General features: G+C 40.2%; 2 protein-coding genes across 3 annotated transcripts in view; both read right to left on the bottom strand.

The window, feature by feature from the left end:
- Nucleotides 1–8,205, bottom strand: part of LOC115376101 (uncharacterized) — a 33,520-nt gene extending 25,315 nt beyond the window's left edge. For both annotated transcript variants that reach the window (XR_003929775.1, XM_030075568.1), the window contains exon 1: nucleotides 7,950–8,205. The gene's annotated coding sequence lies outside the window, so the exon portion shown is untranslated. The remainder of the gene's footprint in view (nucleotides 1–7,949) is intronic.
- Nucleotides 8,206–16,577: 8,372 nt separating this feature from the next.
- nwd2 (NACHT and WD repeat domain containing 2) overlaps nucleotides 16,578–21,977 on the bottom strand; it is a 49,818-nt gene continuing 44,418 nt past the window's right edge. The window contains exon 8 of the mRNA XM_030076194.1: nucleotides 16,578–20,506. Within this exon, the coding sequence (XP_029932054.1) occupies nucleotides 16,610–20,506 (3,897 nt within the window). The 3' untranslated portion in view covers nucleotides 16,578–16,609. The remainder of the gene's footprint in view (nucleotides 20,507–21,977) is intronic.

Here is a 21,977-nt window from a genome sequence, read left to right as displayed (position 1 = left end):
CATCAGACCAAAGCACAGATTTCCACTGGTCTAATGTCCATTCCTTGTGTTTCTTGGCCCAAACAAATCTCTTCTGCTTGTTGCCTCTCCTTAGCAGTGGTTTCCTAGCAGCTATTTGACCATGAAGGCCTGATTGGCGCAGTCTCCTCTTAACAGTTGTTCTAGAGATGGGTCTGCTGCTAGAACTCTGTGTGGCATTTATCTGGTCTCTGATCTGAGCTGCTGTTAACTTGCAATTTCTGAGGCTGGTGACTCGGATGAACTTGTCCCCAGAAGCAAAGGTGACTCTTGGTCTTCCTTTCCTGGGTCGGTCCTCATTTGTGCCAGTTTCGTTGTAGCGCTTGATGGTTTTTGCGACTCCACTTGGGGACACATTTTAAGTTTTTGCAATTTTCCGGACTGACTGACCTTCATTTCTTAAAATAATGATGGCCACTCGTTTTTCTTTAGTTAGCTGATTGGTTCTTGCCATAATATGAATTTTAACAGTTGTCCAATAGGACTGTCGACTGTGTAGTAACCTGACTTCTGCACAACACAACTGATGGTCCCAACCCCATTGATAAAGCAAGAAATTCCACTAATTAACCCTGATAAGGCACACCTGTGAAGTGAAAACCATTTCAGGTGACTACCTCTTGAAGCTCATCGAGAGAATGCCAAGAGTGGGCAAAGCAGTAATCAGAGCAAAGGGTGGCTATTTTGAAGAAACTAGAATATAAAACATGTTTTCAGTTATTTCACCTTTTTTTGTTAAGTACATAACTCCACATGTGTTCATTCATAGTTTTGATTCCTTCAGTGAGAATCTACAATGTAAATAGTCATGAAAATAAAAAAAACGCATTGAATGAGAAGGTGTGTCCAAACTTTTGGCCTGTATGTACATTCTGTATCTATTGGTTGCAGTCCATGGAAGCCACATCATACTTATATTGAGTGAAATATTAAAACCCATGATGCAATTGTTTTACAGCTGCACCATTACAATAAATAGAAAATATGTAGATGTCCTGTGAAACATTTTAAACACATTTCCCTGTAATGACTTATTTGGTGTCTTTGGAAACCTTGGGATCTCTTCCCTGTAAGGACAAATTTGGTATCTTTGGAAACCTTGGGATCTCCAACAGAATTTAAAATGAAGTTCTGTGAGTTTGAACAGTTCAGCACTGCTGTGCAGCAATGATGAACCCACCAATGCGAGTGGCAGAGTTGATGAGGTTAAAGGTGCCAAGTCTCTGGAAAGCTAGACACTTAATGTGGCAACAGGCGTTAATTCATAAATATTAAAACCTGTGATAGTCACTATCTTGATCTGATCTACTGCCTGCTCAGCTAAAACAACAAAACACACTCTGCAAAGTCCTTGAGCTACTCTTCCTTCTGTCTCACATATCTGATATCAGCTTGTTTTGTTGTGCTCTTGGAAAACTGAAATCTATCCACCACCATATCTGTATAACTGGAGGCTTAAGTTGCTGGTCTAAACACCGCACATACCAACTCAATAAAACAAAATACAGGTGGATGAGCTATGCCACAAACACAGAACTAGGACTTGAATGTAAGAGAGCTTTGCTAATAAATCACTAAGAAATCCCTTTTTTGTCCTAGCTGTAATTGAACAGAGGAGCCAAGAAACGGATGCTGGAGCTGTACATATGAATTTGCTTGTTTGTTTTTTTTCCCATCTCATATTTTCATCACCTTTACAGACAAGATGTCACTGTCACTACATAGCTTCTTTGAAAAGATCGACTTATGTAAGGTGTGTTATATTACAGAGTCATAATTTCAATTTTGACAGGTACTATAAGCTGGTCAGCATCTGTTTGTGAAAAAGGGACAGCAAGGAGGGAGATCAGGTTCATGTGGGTGTGGTGATAGGAAAGTGGGCTAACTGGTCTGACATTCCTGGGTTGACTCTTTTCCTCCTCTGTCTCTTGTTCTTTATCTCGGTACATCTGCAAAGCATTTTGTCACATCTTCTCTGTCGCATGTCTGCCTTTCAATGACGTGTTGGCAAAGACAATGCAGCAGGGAATATGGAGCAAATTCCCTCTGCTCCTCTTTGTTTATGTGTGTGTGTGTGTGTGTGTGTTGACCTTGGTGTGCTTGAAAGTAAACTTGGACATATAAGACATCCCTACCTACTGAATGTGCACATTTTCAAGAAAGTGCAGCCTGCTCTATTCTATTCTATTCTATTCTATTCTATTCTATACCATGAGTGCTGTCTTCACAGTACTGCCCACCTGTTGGTAAAACTCCTCATCTTCACCCAGTTTATAGCTGGTGCAGCATGGAAACTATGCTCTTTATTCTATGAGGAGAACCTGTTCAATGTGCTCATAAAGGCAGCAACTTTGTAATTAATTTCAAAGAGAGCCAGGAGATAAGGGCTGAGGGGATGGCTGGGGACAAGATCGCAGCAACCATGTGACACAGGAATGTTGAGAAAAGTTCTTCCGTTTTATGCAGAAGTAGACTGATGCCGTATAGCAACTTCAAGTCGGAGGGTACATGTGATCATTGCATGTTCCTCTACAAAAACGTCCAGAGACTTCAAATCCTACAAATAATCCACCTACTGAGGGACTTGGTGACACACTGCGACAAAGTCACTGTATATTTGAGCGCAGGGTTAGACATCCTTGGTTACATTCCATGGTGGCTGATAGACCAATCTTATTACCCACAACAACCCTGAAAAGCCAAAACATGCTCATACATGTTTCAACACCTGGGTGCCAAGTGTTTTCTTAAATCATCCGCATTAAGAATAATCTGTGTAAAGTTCTTTTACGTTTCACCCCTTGGACCCTTGATTTTCCTGTAAATTTCCCCTTAATTCACTTAAAATTTTGAAAAAACATTTTTCTCCATACTGTATGACAAAACATACATATTCTGTATCTGCTGACTGCAACACTTTGCTGAGGCTACATCACACTTAGGTTGAGTGAAATATTCAAAGCCATTGAATATTGAGTGAAATATTCAAAGCGTCATTTTTATGGCTGCCAGTGTTCTAACTTGTTACAAATATAAATGGGCTCATCACTTGTTTCTTTTGTCTCAATATTAGACAAACACAGCCTATTCCCCAGATTTTCCAGTTTATGATCTAACATCATTAGACTGTGCACAATGGCAAACAATTCTGGCAGTGTGAGTGTTCTGTTCAGGAAATATGGGCATTATTTTTCCCTCCTCAAGCTCAAAAACAAAAATATAGTTATGCATTGTAGTCTCTATGCAGGTATGAGAACTTTATCCACATCAAAGAATAATAATTCTAACCTTTTGAAGCACCTAGTTAAATCACACACTAATCACAAAAGACCCCAGTGCTAATAGGCCTATCAAAACATATCTATTGTATTTTACTGTTCAACTACTTAGTTTTCATCAGTGACACTGGGCTCAATGATATATAAAATTTGACAGTTGTCTTGCCCCACACTGTGCAACAGCAACACTAAAATAGTCCAGCTATGTGTGCATTAATAAGAGAATTGGAGCAGACATTTAATAGCAGTGCAAAAGTTACTTTCCCTAGCAAATAATTACCTCTAAAAGCAAAAATTGAGAAAGTAGTTCAATTACTTTTAAGAGAAGTAACTACTAATTACAAGTAACTTGCATAACACTGATGACTGTATCATCACATCAAATTGAAATATGTGAATGTCTGCGGCATCATTTTGCACACATTTCCCTGTAATTCAGTAGCACGTGTTGTATCTTTGAAAAGTTGGGATTGCCACTTCTAAAATAAAGTTCTGTGGGTTTGAACAAACTTTGGCCATGTGACAACGACTAAAGCGGAAGTGGTTACACTCAGTGCGTAATCTTATTTGTGTGACATTTTCTCCTCAGATGTTAAATTAAACCTCTTCTCCTCTCTGTGTTTTTATCTGATATACACATTAATGAGCAGGGAAAAAAGGGTCTTAGGTATAAAGGGGAAACAAAGCAATAATAGAGGAGATTTCTCTGAAGACCTCAGTTCCTGGTATGACTCTCTGATCAAAGAGAACAGCACCACTCGATAAGGTGTTCAATTTAGTTCTCTTATCAGCTTTGGGGCTTTTAAAATACAGCCGAAATGTCAATACACTGTTTCAATATCAGTGAAGTGACAAAAAATTAAGCTGTTTCACCCATTGCTTTGTCCTGCTCTTAATAACCTCCATGTAGATCAGATAACTTACACAACCTGATAACACTTTCCATAAAAGGCCGCAAACTATTCATTTGAGACTGGAGTTGTAAATGTATCTCGGCTTTGATAACCCAAACTTTTTCAATTACAACTAACTCCGTGCTGTATTATAGCTCCTACTTAGTCATATATCTGTATATCAAAGACACTAAATACCTTATTTCAAAGTAAGAACCAACAACTTTTGTTTTAAGTGTACATTATGTCTGACTAATGTGATCCATGAGCTGACAGCGTCAAGTTGGTTGATTTGCATAAGCCAGGTATGATCAGGTGTGCTGCCAGGGTGGCTGTTTCCATGGTGAGTTCTCATAGCGACCAACTTATACAAAATCTGTCCTCATCAAGGGAGAAACCACAGCAGGCTTTCTGAGAAATGACATGCAATGCACATCAATACGGCACTTTATATTTCTGCTTTGAGACTTGACGACTGCAGCAGAATGAAATGTATGGAGGCCAATCATCCAATGGGCAAGTAATACACTATCAGTCAGTTTGTCCGATGAGTGGTGTCTGAAATGTCAAAACAGCTTTAGTGAATATGGATGATATTATGAAACTAACTGTGTACTTGTTTGCGTGTGTGTGTGTGTGTGTGTGTGTGTGTGTGTGAGTAAATGTGCGTAATGTATGATGTGTACTGTCCAAACATCCTTTTCACATGGCCTTGGGCAGTAGCCTGGTGAAAACAAGTACTGTCTCCTCTCTATTACCCAGCGCCACACACTTATCAATAGCACTCCCCTGCTCTCGGTCTCACACTGCAAACAAACCTGCTGCTGTTTCCAGACCCTGTGTTCTGACCCAGCCGCTCACAAATGTAGTTTAGTGAGCAAAAAGTCTAGATCGGAATGATTATTTTTAAAGTAACGTACAGTCAGCGATGCAATGGTAAATAAAATGTAGGGGATAAGAATAACATAATAATTTCATTTACTCTATAAAACATTAAAAACAATGACATGTCAATCACAAGTTCCCCAAGTGATGTCTTCAAATTGCTTCCTTACTGTGACCAGCAGCCGAAAAAAAAAAAAAATGCTTTCTATATTGATTGAAACGTAGAAAAGCAAATAATTCTTTGCCCTCTTAACATTTGTGAAGCTGTAGCCAGCCACTGTTTGGTATTTCTACTAGATAAACGACTTAATGAATCATTAAAATAATTATCAATAAATGTTCAGTGACCATTACAGCTCTAATAAGAAGCAGTATCACCAACTTGGCAAATTTCTCACTAGATTTAGTGAGTTTTCAGACACCCATGGTGACTTAATTCCTCAAAAGTTACTAGCGACAAATCTAGTAACTTTTTCTGATCTTTAGGAAAATATTTGTGTCCAGACACTGATGAAATTTAATGACAACATGATGTTATAACACATAATAGTCTGCGCCACAATTCATGCCCCTGGCATGCTAACGAGCATCCAGTCTTCTCCTTCCCAAGTCCAACAACACCTCTGTGGGTCAGTCTTGTTCGGATGGCCGCGGTCCAGAAAGCAGCTGGTCATTCATGATTCTGCTCAGTTTTTTATATTAAGCACAGATCAGCCTGGTATATAAATTAGATGATGTCATCTAGTGACTTGGAGCAACTTTTGGGAAGGCCAACAGTGACTGTCCTTACAAAGGAGCTGGAAACGCTGTTAAGAAGGCTGGTAAATTAGCCTATGACTTTTTTGTAGTAAAAACGCAGACAACCACCAGCATGAACAAAGATCAATTACATTATTCAGGAAAGCATGCAGTTATGCGCTATTTTGCCTTTAACAAATGCTAACTTTATATGACTCATGGCAGTTTGATATTTCTTACAATTATTTTTATCAGGTCAGCAAAAAAGGTCAGCAAACTATTCTGCAAATAAAAAGATGGTTAACCTGGCTTCATGTGGGTTTACACTACACTACGCCACACATACTCTTTAAAGATACAGTAATAATCTATAATAATAATCTAAATTGTTGACATTCCATTACGTGAGAATCGTATAGACTCAAATAACAGAACCTAATCTGGAAAAAGCATGCAATTTGATGGTCAAGTCTACATGGTTGTCACCGATGGCCTGACTCCAACTGCTGATTCCAAATGTTTTGTACGTTGAGTGTAAACGGTCCTCATTTTCTCAATGTCAGCTACTGTAGCGTTACAATCTGCACAGGTTATCTGTACAGTCTGTAATTTTCAAAGCAGTTCATTTTGTAAACAACAGAATGCAGCGTCACTGTGTTTGTCCTCTCTCCCTGCAGACGGAAGCATCAGAATACGTCAAGGCAAACTACTAGACCTTGGGCACACAGTATTTGCATACACTTTTAATGGCTGGCTTTAGTCTAATTAGGTGCCACATGGGTGGAGCCTACCACACAGGAAAAGAAAATTAAAAAAAAAAAAAAAAAAAAAACGGTTTCTCAAACACCCTGTGTGGCAAGTCCCATCTATGTGAGGCGAACAAAAAGTCTAGGAATCATCTGGAAATTTGCCCAAGGTCTGGACTCAGAAAAGCATAATGGAGTGGAAAAGTGACACGCTGATACATGACAGCCACTAACACAAAGCCAGTGAGATCATGTCTCCCAGTGCTGCAGGACAGATAAAGAACACTTATGACACATTTGGGCTTATAGGTACTACCTGTCATCTAGGCGGTGAGGTAAATATCTACTTATAAAGCCTGTGATTCAACAAAAAACGCTGCATGACATTTGAAGAGCCACATTAACCCAGGGTTCACTGAAGTACATGTTGGAATTGCAAACAAAGCTCAAGGCCGTGTACACAAGGTCTGGGTTACTGATTCAAGACCCCCACCCTCCCCCTCAGTAAACACCAGGCCTCACCAATAATAACCACCTATTCACTGATTACCATCACCCATCTATTTTCAGTCTATTTGGGGGTGTGATGGACCATTTTGAGCATGCAGGATGCCACACACACACACACACACACACACACACACACACACACACACACACACACACACACTGTATTGTATCTCCCAACATCAGCTTGACGGATAATGGAGTTAAATGTTTGGCCTGCCAGCTCACACCTGATGTTTTCAGTTTGTGTACACACACACACACACACACACACACACACACACACACACACACACACACACACACTAGCCTGTCAACCTAGAATTGTGTGGCCAGCCATCCATCAAGTGCAACAGGTGTACAGACACACGCACGCACCTGCACACACACACACACACACACACACACACACACACACACACACACACACACACACACCTGTTTTTTAACATCCTCATACAATCTGTAATATTCCTATAACACTTCTATATCGACTTAAAGTGTGTCTATAATGCACAGTTGTTTATCGTACATTACAGTTATTTTAGTTTTCTGTTAAAACTTTACAAACATATTCTAATAACATTGATATGACACCGTATAGCTGTTTAGTTTATAGTTTGGTGTGTTATTTATAGAGTAAATTTGTAAGGAGAGCCGTTACTGTTTTGTTTTTTTTTTTTTCCGGTGAGGTTAACGTTACTCGCCATATGGCTGACGTTACGGCTAAACTTTGTCTCCGTCCAGGTTCACAGGTGACTTTTACACGGCTACAGTACTGTAACAACACTTTTCACGATCATTACACATCAATAAAACAGTAGTTTAACGGCAAAGCGAGTCACAAAGACAAGGCAGACAGACCAAATGTAGTTTGAACTCACCTGTTGCGCTAAACGAAGGTGTGGCACTTCGCCCTAGGTGTCAGAAATGCGCGGATAAATTCAGTCCTCATTTAAACTTCTTCACTCCCGGTCCGTTAAGTTAGCTGGAGCAAAGAAAGACATTTTCTCTCATCGTCCTCGACTAGACGTGACTTCCTTTCCCTGGTTTGTGTTGTTGTGGTGTGTCGCTGACAAGAGGTTTCCCCCCGTGACTCCAGAGTCCCATGTCTCCTGTTTGAACACCAGTCTGCTGATGGTTAGCCTGGGAACCCACTGGGACCGGCGTCAAGCTAGTTTACATACCGGAACTTCCGGTCACGACTTTCAAAATACAACACTTGATAGCTCCTTTCAAAACTTCACACCACTACAGGGATTTATAATGAGTTTTTATTTATAATGACTAGCATAAAGAATTCTGATATTTGTATGTTACATCTTCTATGTCATCAATTCAATATGCTTGCAATATTGTGCTTACTGATTTTTTTTATTATTTTTTTTTATTATTTTTTTTTTATATTCATAATACAAGATTAGGCTTTATGGTGGTGAGTAATTGTGATTTTTCTTTTATTATTATTAATTCAAAGTGAAAGTTAAAGAATAGATTTGAATCGTAAATGGTAGTGATGCAAATACACTTTCTTCATTCATTCATTTATTCCTTTTTACAGCATAGGCCTATTCCAAGCCATATAGGCAGGGATGTAACAGAAGTTAAAACCCATCAAACTCATTTTACGCGCCTTTTGAATGTTCCCTGCTTTTTTTTTTTTTTTTTTTTTTTTTTGCAGCTGACATACATCTTAATGGGGTAGATTCACATGATAACAGGTAATATCAAATTAGGTGGGCTACGTTATATGAAGATTAGTCTCTCAAAGGGAACAGCATATAAGTTCATTGAATCACTGAATTGTGTTTGTACTCATTGTTGTTGGTGTTACTGGAATCACCATTTTAAGGTCTTTACCCACCTTTTCACCCTTTTACCTGCCAAAAAAAAAAAGGTTCCTGTACATGTGTATGTGTCAAATACAGCTGACTTCCGGTCTGGTCCTGTCATTCTCTGGCCAGCTTGACGACACTCAGCAAGGCTTACCTCTGCCTCCACACTTCCCAGTGGTTGATCATATGACTTGGATGCGATTAGAGTCTGTAATCACCCGTAACACTTGCTATCATGCACTTTTCTCTAAAGCTTGCTTCAGCCTAGAGAAGGGTGTGAGAAAAGCTCTCATCCAGCATTCAGCCACAGAGGCAGAAAAGTACACTTGTCTCAAAAAGAAAACAAAAACAGTCTTAATTTTTAAAAAAAATATAAATAGATCTTCTGTTTCATTTTATTAAATTTAAATTCCAAGAAAATACACTTAATTCAAAATTCTACAAATGAGAGTACTTGTTAGCCTACTTTATGTTTTGCAGTGTATGACTTAATTAAAATTCTAACCTTCATGTGTGTTCATAGGCTAATGTCTTCCCTGAGGATGACGCAAGCATAGTCTGCCAAAGGACTCAAAACCGGTTTCAGTATTTACCGAAGTAGAGATAAGCAAATTTATTCTTGGAGGAGTCAAAAAAAAAAAAAAAAAAAAAAAAAAAAAAAATTAAGTGGGCTCCCCACCAACACAGTGTGTTGAGTAAGCCTCATGTGGATGTTGCACTTATAATGTAATTGCCATAACCAATGGGTTAAAAAAAAAAAAAAAAAAAAAAAAAAAGAGCTTCTATTTAAAAACTCATATGTTCAGCCCCTGTGGTGAAAGGCTACCCCAGCAGTATCCGTGAACACAGAAAGCTGTTTCTGAAGGCAGGAAGATGATCAACGTGTAATGTCGTCAAGCTGTGAAATCTGGAGTCCTCCATAGAAAATGAATGAGGAAAGATGTTATGGAGCTTCCGGAAAAATACACTTACATTTTCTGGTTCATGTCTGGCACTAATGCAAGAGTAGAAGTGACTAAAGCTCTTGGGGTGAGATAAAAAAAAAAAAAAAAAATGAACTCAACAAAGACCTTATGTGTCATATGTCTTAGATGTTATTCACACCTCAATTCAAGCAGCTCAAGATTCCATACAGTCTTCGATGTGAGTGATTTGTGTTGGCTGGTCTGTGGCCTTATCTTGCTCTTGATAGTTTCTGGGTCGCTCTTGACAGCAAAAATAACATACATTAGACTTAAAAAATGAGAGGTATTCTCTTTTAAGTGTAAAACAAGACAAACAACTTCCCTGACAAGTGTTTAGTCTGAATAAGTGGTTTGGAGGGATGGTAAGACGATGAGTAAGAGGTGTGTGTGCGTGGGCTATACATGTGCATAAATGTGCATTTTTCTATTAGTGGTGTGTGTGCAGGTGAGCTTGATTTTATGCATGCATGTTTTTTCATGAGTGTGTATGTCTGTGCATGCAGGTGGGAGTGTATTCAGACACGGTCCTCTGGAAAAACACACACACACAGACACACACACACACACACACTGTATATCAGATCCTCTTCTCATGAAACTGGAGATGTTTTCCCATTCCTGCTGACAGGATGGCGGCTAACATCCCAGCTCAGACACAAAACATGACAACAACATGACTCATCAAATGCAAAATAGACCCGCTCCAGACACCTTCAAATACACGACCGGCAGTGGCACATCGAGCTTCTCCTTTTACACTCTGCTGCTTCCTGCTTCTTACATTTGACTTCAAAATCTTCAGAGTGAAAGTCTGACACGGAGGCAGGAGAGTGACCGAGAGAGATAGAGAGGATAGTGAAAGACTAAATTAATTTCAATTAATTTCCACAGAGTTTTAAGCAGCTGCAACACTGAGGTAATCCACTCTGTGATATCTGTGCCAAGAACAGCATCAGATGTCAGGAGAAACATGATTTGTCACCTTATCCAGCAAGTTGTTTTTAAATTTTAATGTTCTTATCAGCTTCATACATGATCCCTGTTGTAGGTAACATGCTGACAGCAGGCCTAACAATAATTACAAATGCATTTTTTTGTGTGTGTTTATTTAAGTGAAATTTGTCACCTAAGACCCTACAATGAAAGATGAACTCTACACAATTATAGTATAAAAGGAACAAAGAGAAAAGAAAGAGAGAAAGAAAGAAAAGAAACTCAGATGAGTACCATTTTCTAGGATTTAAAACTTTACTGAGACTCTTTAAATTTCCTTGAGCAGTTAATCCCACCCCTCTCAAATCGCCGTAGATGATGAAGATAGTACTGAAGTATCAGACTAAATAAAGAAAATCCATGTTTTTAACAGGGCTTACCATCTCCTTCATGTTCAGACTGAATTTGCTAAACATCAGCTATTGTTTTTCATTCCAAAAATGTCATGTTTGTTGTTCAGGCGGTGATGAATAAGCTCGTTTGTGGTTTTTTAGTGTCTTGTCTGACAGCAGGAAAATGAAAATGGTCTTTGTTCTGGAATGAATCAAGACTAATGTTTTTTTTTGGGGCTGCAAATGTTTCTACAACTGAATTGCATAAAGTCCACGGTTTGATAAACTACAAACCTAATCACAACAAATTGCAAATACTTTGAAATGTCAGTGTTTCCAAAGCAAAAATACACTGCATATCAACATTTAGGCTTATAGCCGATGTGGTGGAGCCTGTGCCAGTGTCACATCAGCAAACTAACATGAGCTCATGAGCTACTTTAGGCACCAAAACTACTCAGTTGAAGTTTGAAATGGTTCGTTGTCACGGTTAAGGTTAGGAAACGATCATGGTTAACATTACAAAATGTCAGCTAGTGTCCACTAATATTAGCTCAAGTCATTTTGGCTGTAAATTCAGGCTGTTTCCCTGGTTTGTAGAAATGTAAAGTGCCAACATTTTTTCCTGGCAACTGGGCTGAGTAATTCCTAAAGTATATCTTTGACTAAAATTTAGGAATTGATATTGCACTCCTTCAAAAGCCAAAAGATAATACCCAGACCCTTACCTAGATAATTCAGATGTGGAGTGATGAAATTGTTATTTTTCAAAGTGGACGTGTAGCTTTTTAGAAAGAGACTTTTCTTTTTTCCTGTGTCCCTCCACCACTTTTCCCATCTCTTTTTGCTCTGTGCACTATAGCCAGTGTGCGACTCCCTCACTGTGTTTCATTTCCATCCTCTGCTGCTGTGCGCTCACATCCAAAGCCCCAGATGCGCCAACGCAGCAGCGCACAGCGGCTGCTCTAATCTCTTTAACCTATCACAGGCAAACAGCACTTCTGACATCTCCCATTTCCTACTGCTCACCTGAAATCAAAATATAGCACCAGATTCAGGGAAGGAAGACACCGTCGGGCTGCAAATATCGGTGTCTTTCCTCCCAGCATGCTTTAGAGGAATTAGGTCAGGGCATGTTGGTGGTTATCTTCCCCTAACTGGGCCTGTGTAGAGGCAAAATGTGGGGGGAGAAATGCAAGATAAAAGTGATGAAATAAACTATTGATCATTCCCAGTGACTGTGATCACCAGCTGTTGAGTCTCTTTTTGATGCATTTGTTAAAATCAGCGACTTGTCTCACCTCAGCAAACAAAGAATGGCCCCCTGCTTTGAATCGATCACCTTGAGAAATGTCAGCTTTGTCTTTGTGCGCACTGAAGTTGATGGGACTTCCTTTTGCAAACGTTCCATGTCAAGTCAAAGGCTTTTATTTACTGAGACACAGGCTAGTCCAGTCATGCATAACATGCTGTGAGCCTACCTGGCTACAAAGATTGAGAGGGCTGTTTTATGCAGGTGGGAAGTTTGGGAAAGGGCTTTGCTCCCATTAAAATCTAAGCTACTGTTGAGGTTAATGTGTTTAGTCTTGGCTGGTTTAATGTGGCCTGCTAGAGAGAGAGCAAGAGAGAGAGAGAGAAATGGATGACTCATTGGCTTCCCCACTGCTGAAACTACAGGTTGTAAAAATGAAGGGATGGAAAAAAACACAAGGATGACAAAGGGACCCTGGCTTCCAGAGTAAAAGCCATCAACAATGGAGTGGTTATTTTATGCTGAGTAAATAAGAGGCAGTGTTATACTGTACCTACTGTAGGACACACACGCCCTCACACACACACACACCCACACGCATTTCGTGGCCTTTGAGTCCTCCTGTTCAACAAACAAGCGGTGTAATTATATGCCTGTGTGCTGCTGCAGGTGGAATGTGCTAGCGATAGTCAAGCCCTTGTTGTCATAAGGATTGGAAGCAGCCCCAATAGCCAACAGACATGAGCTCACCATCATTACAATGAGGGGCGTGGCCAAACCTGTCACCCCTGTGAGCTGCTGTTGCCGTGGAGACAGGACACACTCAGGCATACACACACACACACACACACACACACACACACACAAACTGGCTTAGAGAGACACCACCGGGAAATTAAAATGGTAGCCCAAAGCAACAGGCTTTATTGGCAAATCACAGCCCCATCCCAGATGTGTTTACCTTGCATGTGTGTGTTTGTGTGTGAGTGCGTGTGTGTCTGAGAGAGAAAAAGAGTGGGTGCAGGGCCCTGCTTGAGAATCCAGGTGCACCGCACATTCATTTCCTAATTATAATGACAATGTCAGCCAGTGTTGGAAAAATATTCACCATGCTTGTCTGGCACCCGGCGTCAGGCACAGGAAGAGCAATTACTAGCCCATTAAATCATTTTACAGCTCTGTTTTTGCATGTGTGTGTGTGTGTGTGTGTGTGTATGTCCATGTGTGTTTGGGAATCAGTGAATCATTTGAGGCTGTCAGCATTACCCATCAGCGGTTTGTCACTCTGGGAAATAAACCCCACGATTTAGCTGTTGCCCAGCATTGGCTATACTCAGCCTATCTGTCAAGTTACTAGCTAGTGGGTACGTCAAGATGGAGCTAATTGTGGCCATTTTGCGCAGAACATATGTTCACATCAGTCACTGTCTTGTTTGAAGCCAAAAGCAACACTAAAATACTTTCATATCTAAAAGTGGAAGCATGATGGCAGTGCCTTGGCAAGGAAACTCTAATTACAATGAAAAGCATGAGGAAACGGATTGGAGGCAAAAAGTGAACCATTTTATTACATTAAAATGTTTCATACAAACAATGCATACACACTAGTTCATATTGCTTCAGACATAAGTTTCTTTTCTGTTAGAATTCCAGTTAAACAACTCTGTAACAAAATGTAAGTACAACATTTATGAAAATATAAATCTCTAAACAGGTAAGTCAGTCCTGACAATACAAAGAATACAATAGAAACATTCATTACCAGTATGTCAACTATGAGTTGCAAACATGTAAGTTATTAAAAGTCATTCAAGTTACATAACATACAATAATACCATTGACTGGCTTCCATATGGACACATTCAAATATACTCTTAAACTAGCATTCCAATATATCATAAGTGGACTCATTTAAACTTTTTAGCAAAGATAGTACATTGTCTCTATCATGTTTAAACATAATCACAGGAGAACACTGAAACAATTTGGTAACAATATAATTACAGTACAGGCCTCAAAACCAAATGAGACATAGTCAACAAAATGAAACACCAAACTAAGATTGGGACTTTGGCAAATATATGGTATGATAATTCTTGATTTAGACACTCTTGAGCTGTAGGGAAATTAAATATTTTAAAGCTTGATATGCTACCTAATCTGAAATCATCCAAGGGCCATTATATCAACAGCTGAGAACAAGTAAACATACAATTAGATGGAATAGCCCTTAAAAAGTATATGTCAAAGTGAAAGTGTGTGGGTTTGTATCTATCCTCCCTGATGGGTGATTTGTCTCATCAGAACTCAGAATCCCAGGATACAACTGTGAGTTTTAGTTAACAACAGATAAACACAGAGGAATAGAGCACTACAGGGGGGCAAATTAAAACACTATCATAACAAACACAAAAACACCCCCACCCTATCAAGGTACCAGCAAGGTATAATCTCATAGATTTACTTCTTTTGTACAGTAGATTGTCAGCCAACCAGATATTAACATCCTTTGTTTTTTAAGCCTGCCACAAAGTTAACCAAGTCAGCCTATATATATATATATATATATATATATATATATATATGTGTGTGTGTATATATATATATATATATATGTGTGTGTGTATATATATATATATATATATATATATATATGTGTGTGTGTATATATATATATATATATATATATATGTGTGTGTATATATATATATATATGTGTGTGTGTATATATATATATATATGTGTGTGTGTATATATATATATATATATATATATGTGTATATGTGTATATATATATATATATATATATATATATATATATATATATATATATATTTAAATTTATCTGTCTGCTGTCAAATGCAAAATAGTGAGAAGACTTTGTAATGATAACAGGCGTAAAGATAGACTGTCGAGCAGCATTTCACGTGAGTCAGCTGTAGCCTGCAAGTACCTGGATAGCCTGTGTGTTATCTATAGGCAAAACCAAGACCTGTTTTAAGACAAGTTCAGAACACTTAAGACAGTTAATTATATATGTTTTATATGAATAAATCTAATCACAACATTTCTCACAATTCACTCATAAAGTGCTTCCACTTACAGTATAAACCTCTATATCTATTCACACAGCCAAGCTGTTTCACTGAAACAGTGGGCTAATCACTCTGTCTTTTTCTACTGGAACAGTTCAACAAATTCAACTCCACTGAACCTAAAGCAAGTACACTAGTTAAGGCGTGAATATGTGTGGTACTATGCTACACTGTATGCTTGATAGTGGTGTTTCCCTCAGAACCTGACAGGACACAAATTGATGGGTTGGGAACAGCAGGTAAATTCACATCAAATTTATGCAAACTGTTCAAGGATAAATTTCTAAACCTTGTGTTACAAAGAGCAATGCCATTGATCTCTCATGTTGTTGACTGGTCCTCAGTACACTGATCGTTCAGATTTTACATGAATGCAAATATTATGTAACTATGCGTATACTATGTTTACAAATTCCCTGCATCGTCATAAATCTTGTAATCTGTACATAAAAGAACATTTTAAATTCCAGGCACTCACTTTGATTGCATTAAGCACAACGGAACATTTTTAAGGAGTTGCACAAATTGCAGCAGCCAAAAAGAGATATGTACACATATTCATAGTTCTTCCTTTTTGTACAGTACAGATTGATGTTAATACAAACAAACATAAACACACCCCTTCTTCAAGAACAACATTATGGCTTAATGTGCACTATGTAAATAAAGATAGTGTGTAATGAAGTATCTAAGGTCATTGGAATGGCTTTAAAAATGTTTGACCAAGACATTTGAATGTTAACTTTGTTCTTCAAATGCAAAAGGACACATAATGGCAAACTAATACCTCATAGAATGTAGCTTTTTCTTTTCTTTTTTCAAATAATAAAAACCTAGTCTATTCTAACAGTCTTCATGTGTAAAACAAACAGAAACTATCATAGGTTGGAAGTAAGTAATACATAACTTGAGTGCAGCGTTATAATGGTCGGCCCATTAACTACCCAGAGGGCTGACATCTGCAGCTGAATCAGGTGGCTGTAAACAAGAATCAACTGCAACCCCAGAGATTCTAAACCTCCTTATCTATCTCCATCATCTAACTCACCCTGCTTCTCTTATCTCCACCCACTCACTGCAGAAGTTCAGTCTTTTTTGTTGGGGTGGTTGTCTCGGCTTCTCCAGAGTCAGACACGTTGATGGGGCTGTCCCTGGAGAAGACCTCTGTTGACTCCCTCCATACGCAGTCGGCGATCGTCTTAAAGGAATGGTTGCCACACTTGGGCCGCACCTTCTGCGAGGCATTGTTGACAATCTGTCGGCTGTTTGACGTGGCAATTTTTATCTTGAGGGCAGCATCTACACGGTCCACCACTGTGTAAGTGCCGATGCTACCGTCCTCAAAGCCAATGATGATGTTTAGTGCTCGCTGGGAGAGGCAGAGGTAAGTGGGTGTCTTGTACAGTGAGCATGTGCCGATGCTTTTGCCATCAGCAAGGCGCATCACAATCAGATTGGACACAACACCGGCATCATCATCTTCATCACAGTTCCGGAAACAGACATACACCAGATAACGTCCATCTCTAGACAATTTCTGACGCCAGATTATACCAGCAGCATGGACAAGCCTCAGTTTCCCACTGTGAAGGTCCAGGACATTAATATTCTCATCACCCTTGGAGACAATTCCAAGTTTTCCATTAGGTGAGATCTGGAAGTCTTCTAGGTTTTTAAGGAAGTTGGTGGGCAGCTGGACTCGCCTGCAGACAGACTCATCTGCCACACTCCAGATGAAGACAGTCTCTGTAGATGTAATGAACACCACACAGTCAGGGCAGTCAGGAATGAGCTTGAAGTTGACAATGGTAATACCATCATCACAAACAAACTTTTTGGACACACTGCCTGACCACAGGCTGACGGCAAGGAGCTTGTTTTTGGTGGTTCCCACAAGGAAAGTGTTTGCAGTGGTGATCAGTGCATTCTGGAGGGTGACTAAAATGTTGCACACTTTGTGCCCAGTAGCAAGCCTCCAGACCCTGGAAGCATTCTGCTCACAGAGAGACACTACAAATTGGTCATTGTGGGTGATCAAGAGTTGTGAAATTCTCTGTCCATTGATGCGGAATATATTTTCTCCAGTATTAGTTTGCCAAATGTACTGGCTGCACTTGTCATCTGAAGTCACCATGAGATCCCCTGAGGAGGTTAGGACACAGTTCTCCACTATGCCCTCATGTTTGAAGACTGTCTCAATGAAACCAGTGCTGAAGTTCCACTTGTGGATGGCCTCTGAACCGTCCATGGTAAACACGTAGTCCTCTCTGCCAGATAGCTGCAAGGTCTGGATCTTCTTACCTGTTTTGTCAATATTGGACATGGCGGTGATAATATCAATGTCCCAGACAGACAGTACTCCGCTGCTGGCAACAGAGAGGAGCAGGTTATGGTGGGTAGACTTGATGAGTTTGACAATAGCCCCTGATATCTCAATGAGGCTGGCCATGCACTGCCCACTATCTCTCCTCCACACAAAGATTGATGAGGTGTTCTCCATGGAGGCCACAATGCTTTGCCCATTCTTGGAGAGAACAGCAGCTACAAAGCGCTCACTACGTTTGGCTTTGAACTTCTCCACCATTTTCCATACTTTTGTGTCCAGGACCTCAATACTCCTGGCCTTGCAAATGAGAATAGAGCGCTGATCTTCAGATAATTCAATGCTCACCACTTCACTCTCATCCCCTCTACAGTCATAATCTTCCATCAGCCTTGGGTTGGTGATCTCTTTGGTGTTCCACACTGATAAACTACCTTCATTGTCAATCATCACCATCTGGTTAATGGTATCCAGGACAAGGATGGACTTCACAAAACCCCCAGAAAATTCTGAGGTCACAGTGGCCAACTTGTCCCCATTTCCCAGATTAAAGATGGATGCAGTGTTGAGATACTGACCACAGAAGGCATACATACCATCTGGAGAGCACTGGACACAGGTGACCTCGTACCAGCAGTGGAACTGGTAGAGGGGCCAACCGTAGAGTAGGTCAATCACATTAACGTCCTTACTAGCCTCAAGCCAAGCCAAAGCATGATGACTGGACAAGGTAAAGCCATTTATGAAGGCCACTCCTCCAGTGATGCCACCATGCTTAGACCCCTTGATTTCAACTTCAGATAGAAGGCATGATTTGTGGTTATCATAGATTAGCAGTGTGTTTTTGGTCGTGGCCACTACCAGGTACTTCTCATCACCAGTTAGCCTGATTCCTAGCACAACGGATCTGGCTGTGTCAATCTGTCGAAGAAGTTGTCTGCTTTCTACATCCCAGGTGCTGACAGAGCCATTTTCTAGAGCTACAAGAACAATGTTTGGGGCAAGAGTGGGCAAAATTTCCACAATCTGCATATAACTTGAGCAGAGAGGAAGCCTCTCTGGACTGTAAGTGACGTCCATAGAGGAGTGGAGAGGCACGATGGAGCAATACTTGGGGCCATCTTTGTCACACTCTAGGAGCAGGTGTCTGAGTTTGGGGAGGGAAGTGACAACGGGCAGCAGCCTTTGCTGCAGCTCTGCAGACAATGATGCTGGATTCTTCATCACTTTTACCTTGACACTACGAAGAGTGGTTGCCAGGAACTTTAGTTCTTTTTCTTGGGAATAGCTGTAGGCTAGGTCAATGTCTGTTATGGCCTTTTCAAACTGGCCAATCTTGATCATTGTGTAGAGCCAGCTGAAATTCATTATCACCCCAAACATAAGGTCATCAGTGCGCCCACTCCTGGTAAGGTGGTACACTAGCTCTGTCATCTTCCTGTGGTTGACAAAGAAGATGTCAGGCTCTAAAAGGTTGCACTGGAACACCCAAGGCTGCTCAGGAGTCTGCCTGTCATAGGAGTACTTGTCAGAAGACGCTTTTTCATGGGATGGCTGATGGTGGGGGTTTTTGTGATGAGATATATTCAGTGAAGTGAAATGGTTGTTATCATAAGTAAAGATCTTCTTCCTGCCTCCTGACCATGCCCCCAGAAAGTACTCAGCTAAGAGGCTGTGCATCTGGTGGACATCCTCCTCGTTGCTAAGATACAGCTTCTGGGCAATGAGGTGAAGGTGTCTGTTGGCCCAGACCATCAGGGTGACATTGCGTACCTGTCGTTCCACCAGATAACCCTCAAGCTCCTCTTTGAGCCTCGCCACCAAGTCATAAGAGATCCTTAAAGGGTTTTTAAGGTATGTTGCCACAATAACGTCACCAAGAACAATGTTATCCAGGGAGAGAATATCTTCCAGCTCTAACTCAGTCAGCCCAGCCTTGGCCATGGTGATATAGCCCAATGCTCTGAAGACAAATCTTTGGCCCAGCTTATTTTCCACTGAGTAGAAAAGCTGTTCTATGCTTTCATGCACTGTGGAACACAAAGACCTGTCATCCACATCTTTATGAGACCTCCAGTGAACTACCTCTCTGTAGATGAGGTTGACAAACATTGGTAATGTACACTTGGCAAGTGCCTCATTGACATATATCTGCTGGCCTGAGGTGACTTTTCTCTTCACCCCCAGTAGTTGCTGCTTTAACGTTTGACTGCAGACCTTGCGGTCTCTCTGGATTAATTCTACAAAATATCCCTCATCATGGATGAGGTGTCTGAGCTTCTGCAGAATGCCATATTTGTTGGGCAAGGTTGATACTACAATTCGGACTGTCCGAGGCAAGTGGACAGGGAGCCACCACAGTTTGCGTGCTTCATCAGCATCAGAGAGTTGCTCTAGAGCATCCAGGATGATGACCAGGGGCCTGTGGAATGAAGACTCCCCGAGCAGGTTGATGAGGAGCTCCCTCATCTCCTGAATCTTGTTAGGCAGAAAGTGGATCAGGCAGCGGTAGTTGATAGCAATCTGTTCACAGATACTCTGGAGGAGGGTGCGAAGGTCCGTGGAGAGCTGGGAGGAGCCAACAAAACGGACAATGACCACTGGGTCAGTCTCAGGGCCCATCTCCGTCTGCAGCCATGTGTATGCCTGAAAGACAAAATTGATAGAGTAGGGTAGAATAAATAAGAACATAGCTGATATAGAGTTTTTTTTTTGTTGTTTTTTTTTAGTTGTCCATCTTTGAGTGAACAATATTTTGGCTATCATTTGTAAAACATCTATTTCGATGGTCATGAGCACATCAACATAAATGTATTGCTTTCTCCTGTAATCAGAGACAGCACAAACATTTTTAAAGAAGGCTTAAAAATAAATAATTCTCAGATGGGAACATGAAATGTAATTTTGACAAAATCCAAAATTCATAGGACTCAGCAATTTTCTATGACTGCAGTGAATGAAATTCACTTTTATCCTGCAGGGTTCAGTCAATGAGCCCCAAAGAAACTATCAAAGCACACTAAAACTCCATTCAGTAGAGTGCAGATCTCTATAAGGCGTATCTCCTCTTTTCTGGGCTATAGGCAATCCTATGTGCTGAGTTGTAATATACCATAAAATTCCCAATATACTGTAAAACTCCCAAAGTCTCTCGAGCTTGGCTGTTTCGTGTTCTTTCTGTATGTGTTTTACTTTATGACACACATTATACAAGTGGCCAGGAACCTATGGCTCAAGTGCCACTTCTGGCTCTTTGGCAGAAGTCATAGGCTTTTCACAGAAAAGCATTTTAAAAAGAACACAAATTAAAGTAGCAAAATTAAAAATTACTTCTCTCTCTCTCTCTCTCTCTCTCTCTCTCTCTCACACACACACACACACACACACACACACACACTCTAAAGACTCCCACAGATTACAAAAAAATAGGCTGATGGACCCAGCACTTTTCATGGATAGCTGTGGACAGACACACAGGACCAAACACATGATCTGCTGAGAAGTAGTGAGTTGTGTAGAGGAGATCAACATGAAGTAAAGCTGTAACTACTATTTTAATATGCAGCAGGGCTCATTAGTAGAGCAAGGAAGGAGGAAGTTGGACACAAGGTATTTTTCCCCCAAAATGCAGTAAAATCAGAGAGAGACAATGGATTGGTCCTGGTCGAATCCGTTCATCACGCACAACATCTTGGATGCCACTGATCAGATTTTGACAATACGTCAGGGAATGATGTGTGTCATGGCTTGGTTCCAGCATTTTCAAAATTACCCTGAATAGCATCAGGAGTTGCTGCAACATTTGTTCAGCTGTCCAGAGTATATGTCACATATACTATCTTGGATGCTAGTGATTGTGTATTCATCAAACTTAAAGAAATGATCTGTCTGTAATGTTTGTTTGTTGCTGTTTTTTGCTGAAATTTGTTGAAATGATACATCTCATCAATGCATCCCAGCATTCAAAAAATACAATAATTGTAGCTCAATACCAGGAGACATATTTGACAAGCCCAAATGGAGACTGGTGGGTTATGACATGTTCCCCTGTTAACCTTACAGCAATGCACATATGAACCACCTAATTTTGTAAGTATTAAGACACATTAATGAATAA

The sequence above is a fragment of the Myripristis murdjan genome, chromosome 18, assembly GCF_902150065.1.
Source record: "Myripristis murdjan chromosome 18, fMyrMur1.1, whole genome shotgun sequence".
NCBI lineage: Eukaryota > Metazoa > Chordata > Actinopteri > Holocentriformes > Holocentridae > Myripristis > Myripristis murdjan.
This window is presented reverse-complemented; position numbering and strand designations above follow the sequence as displayed.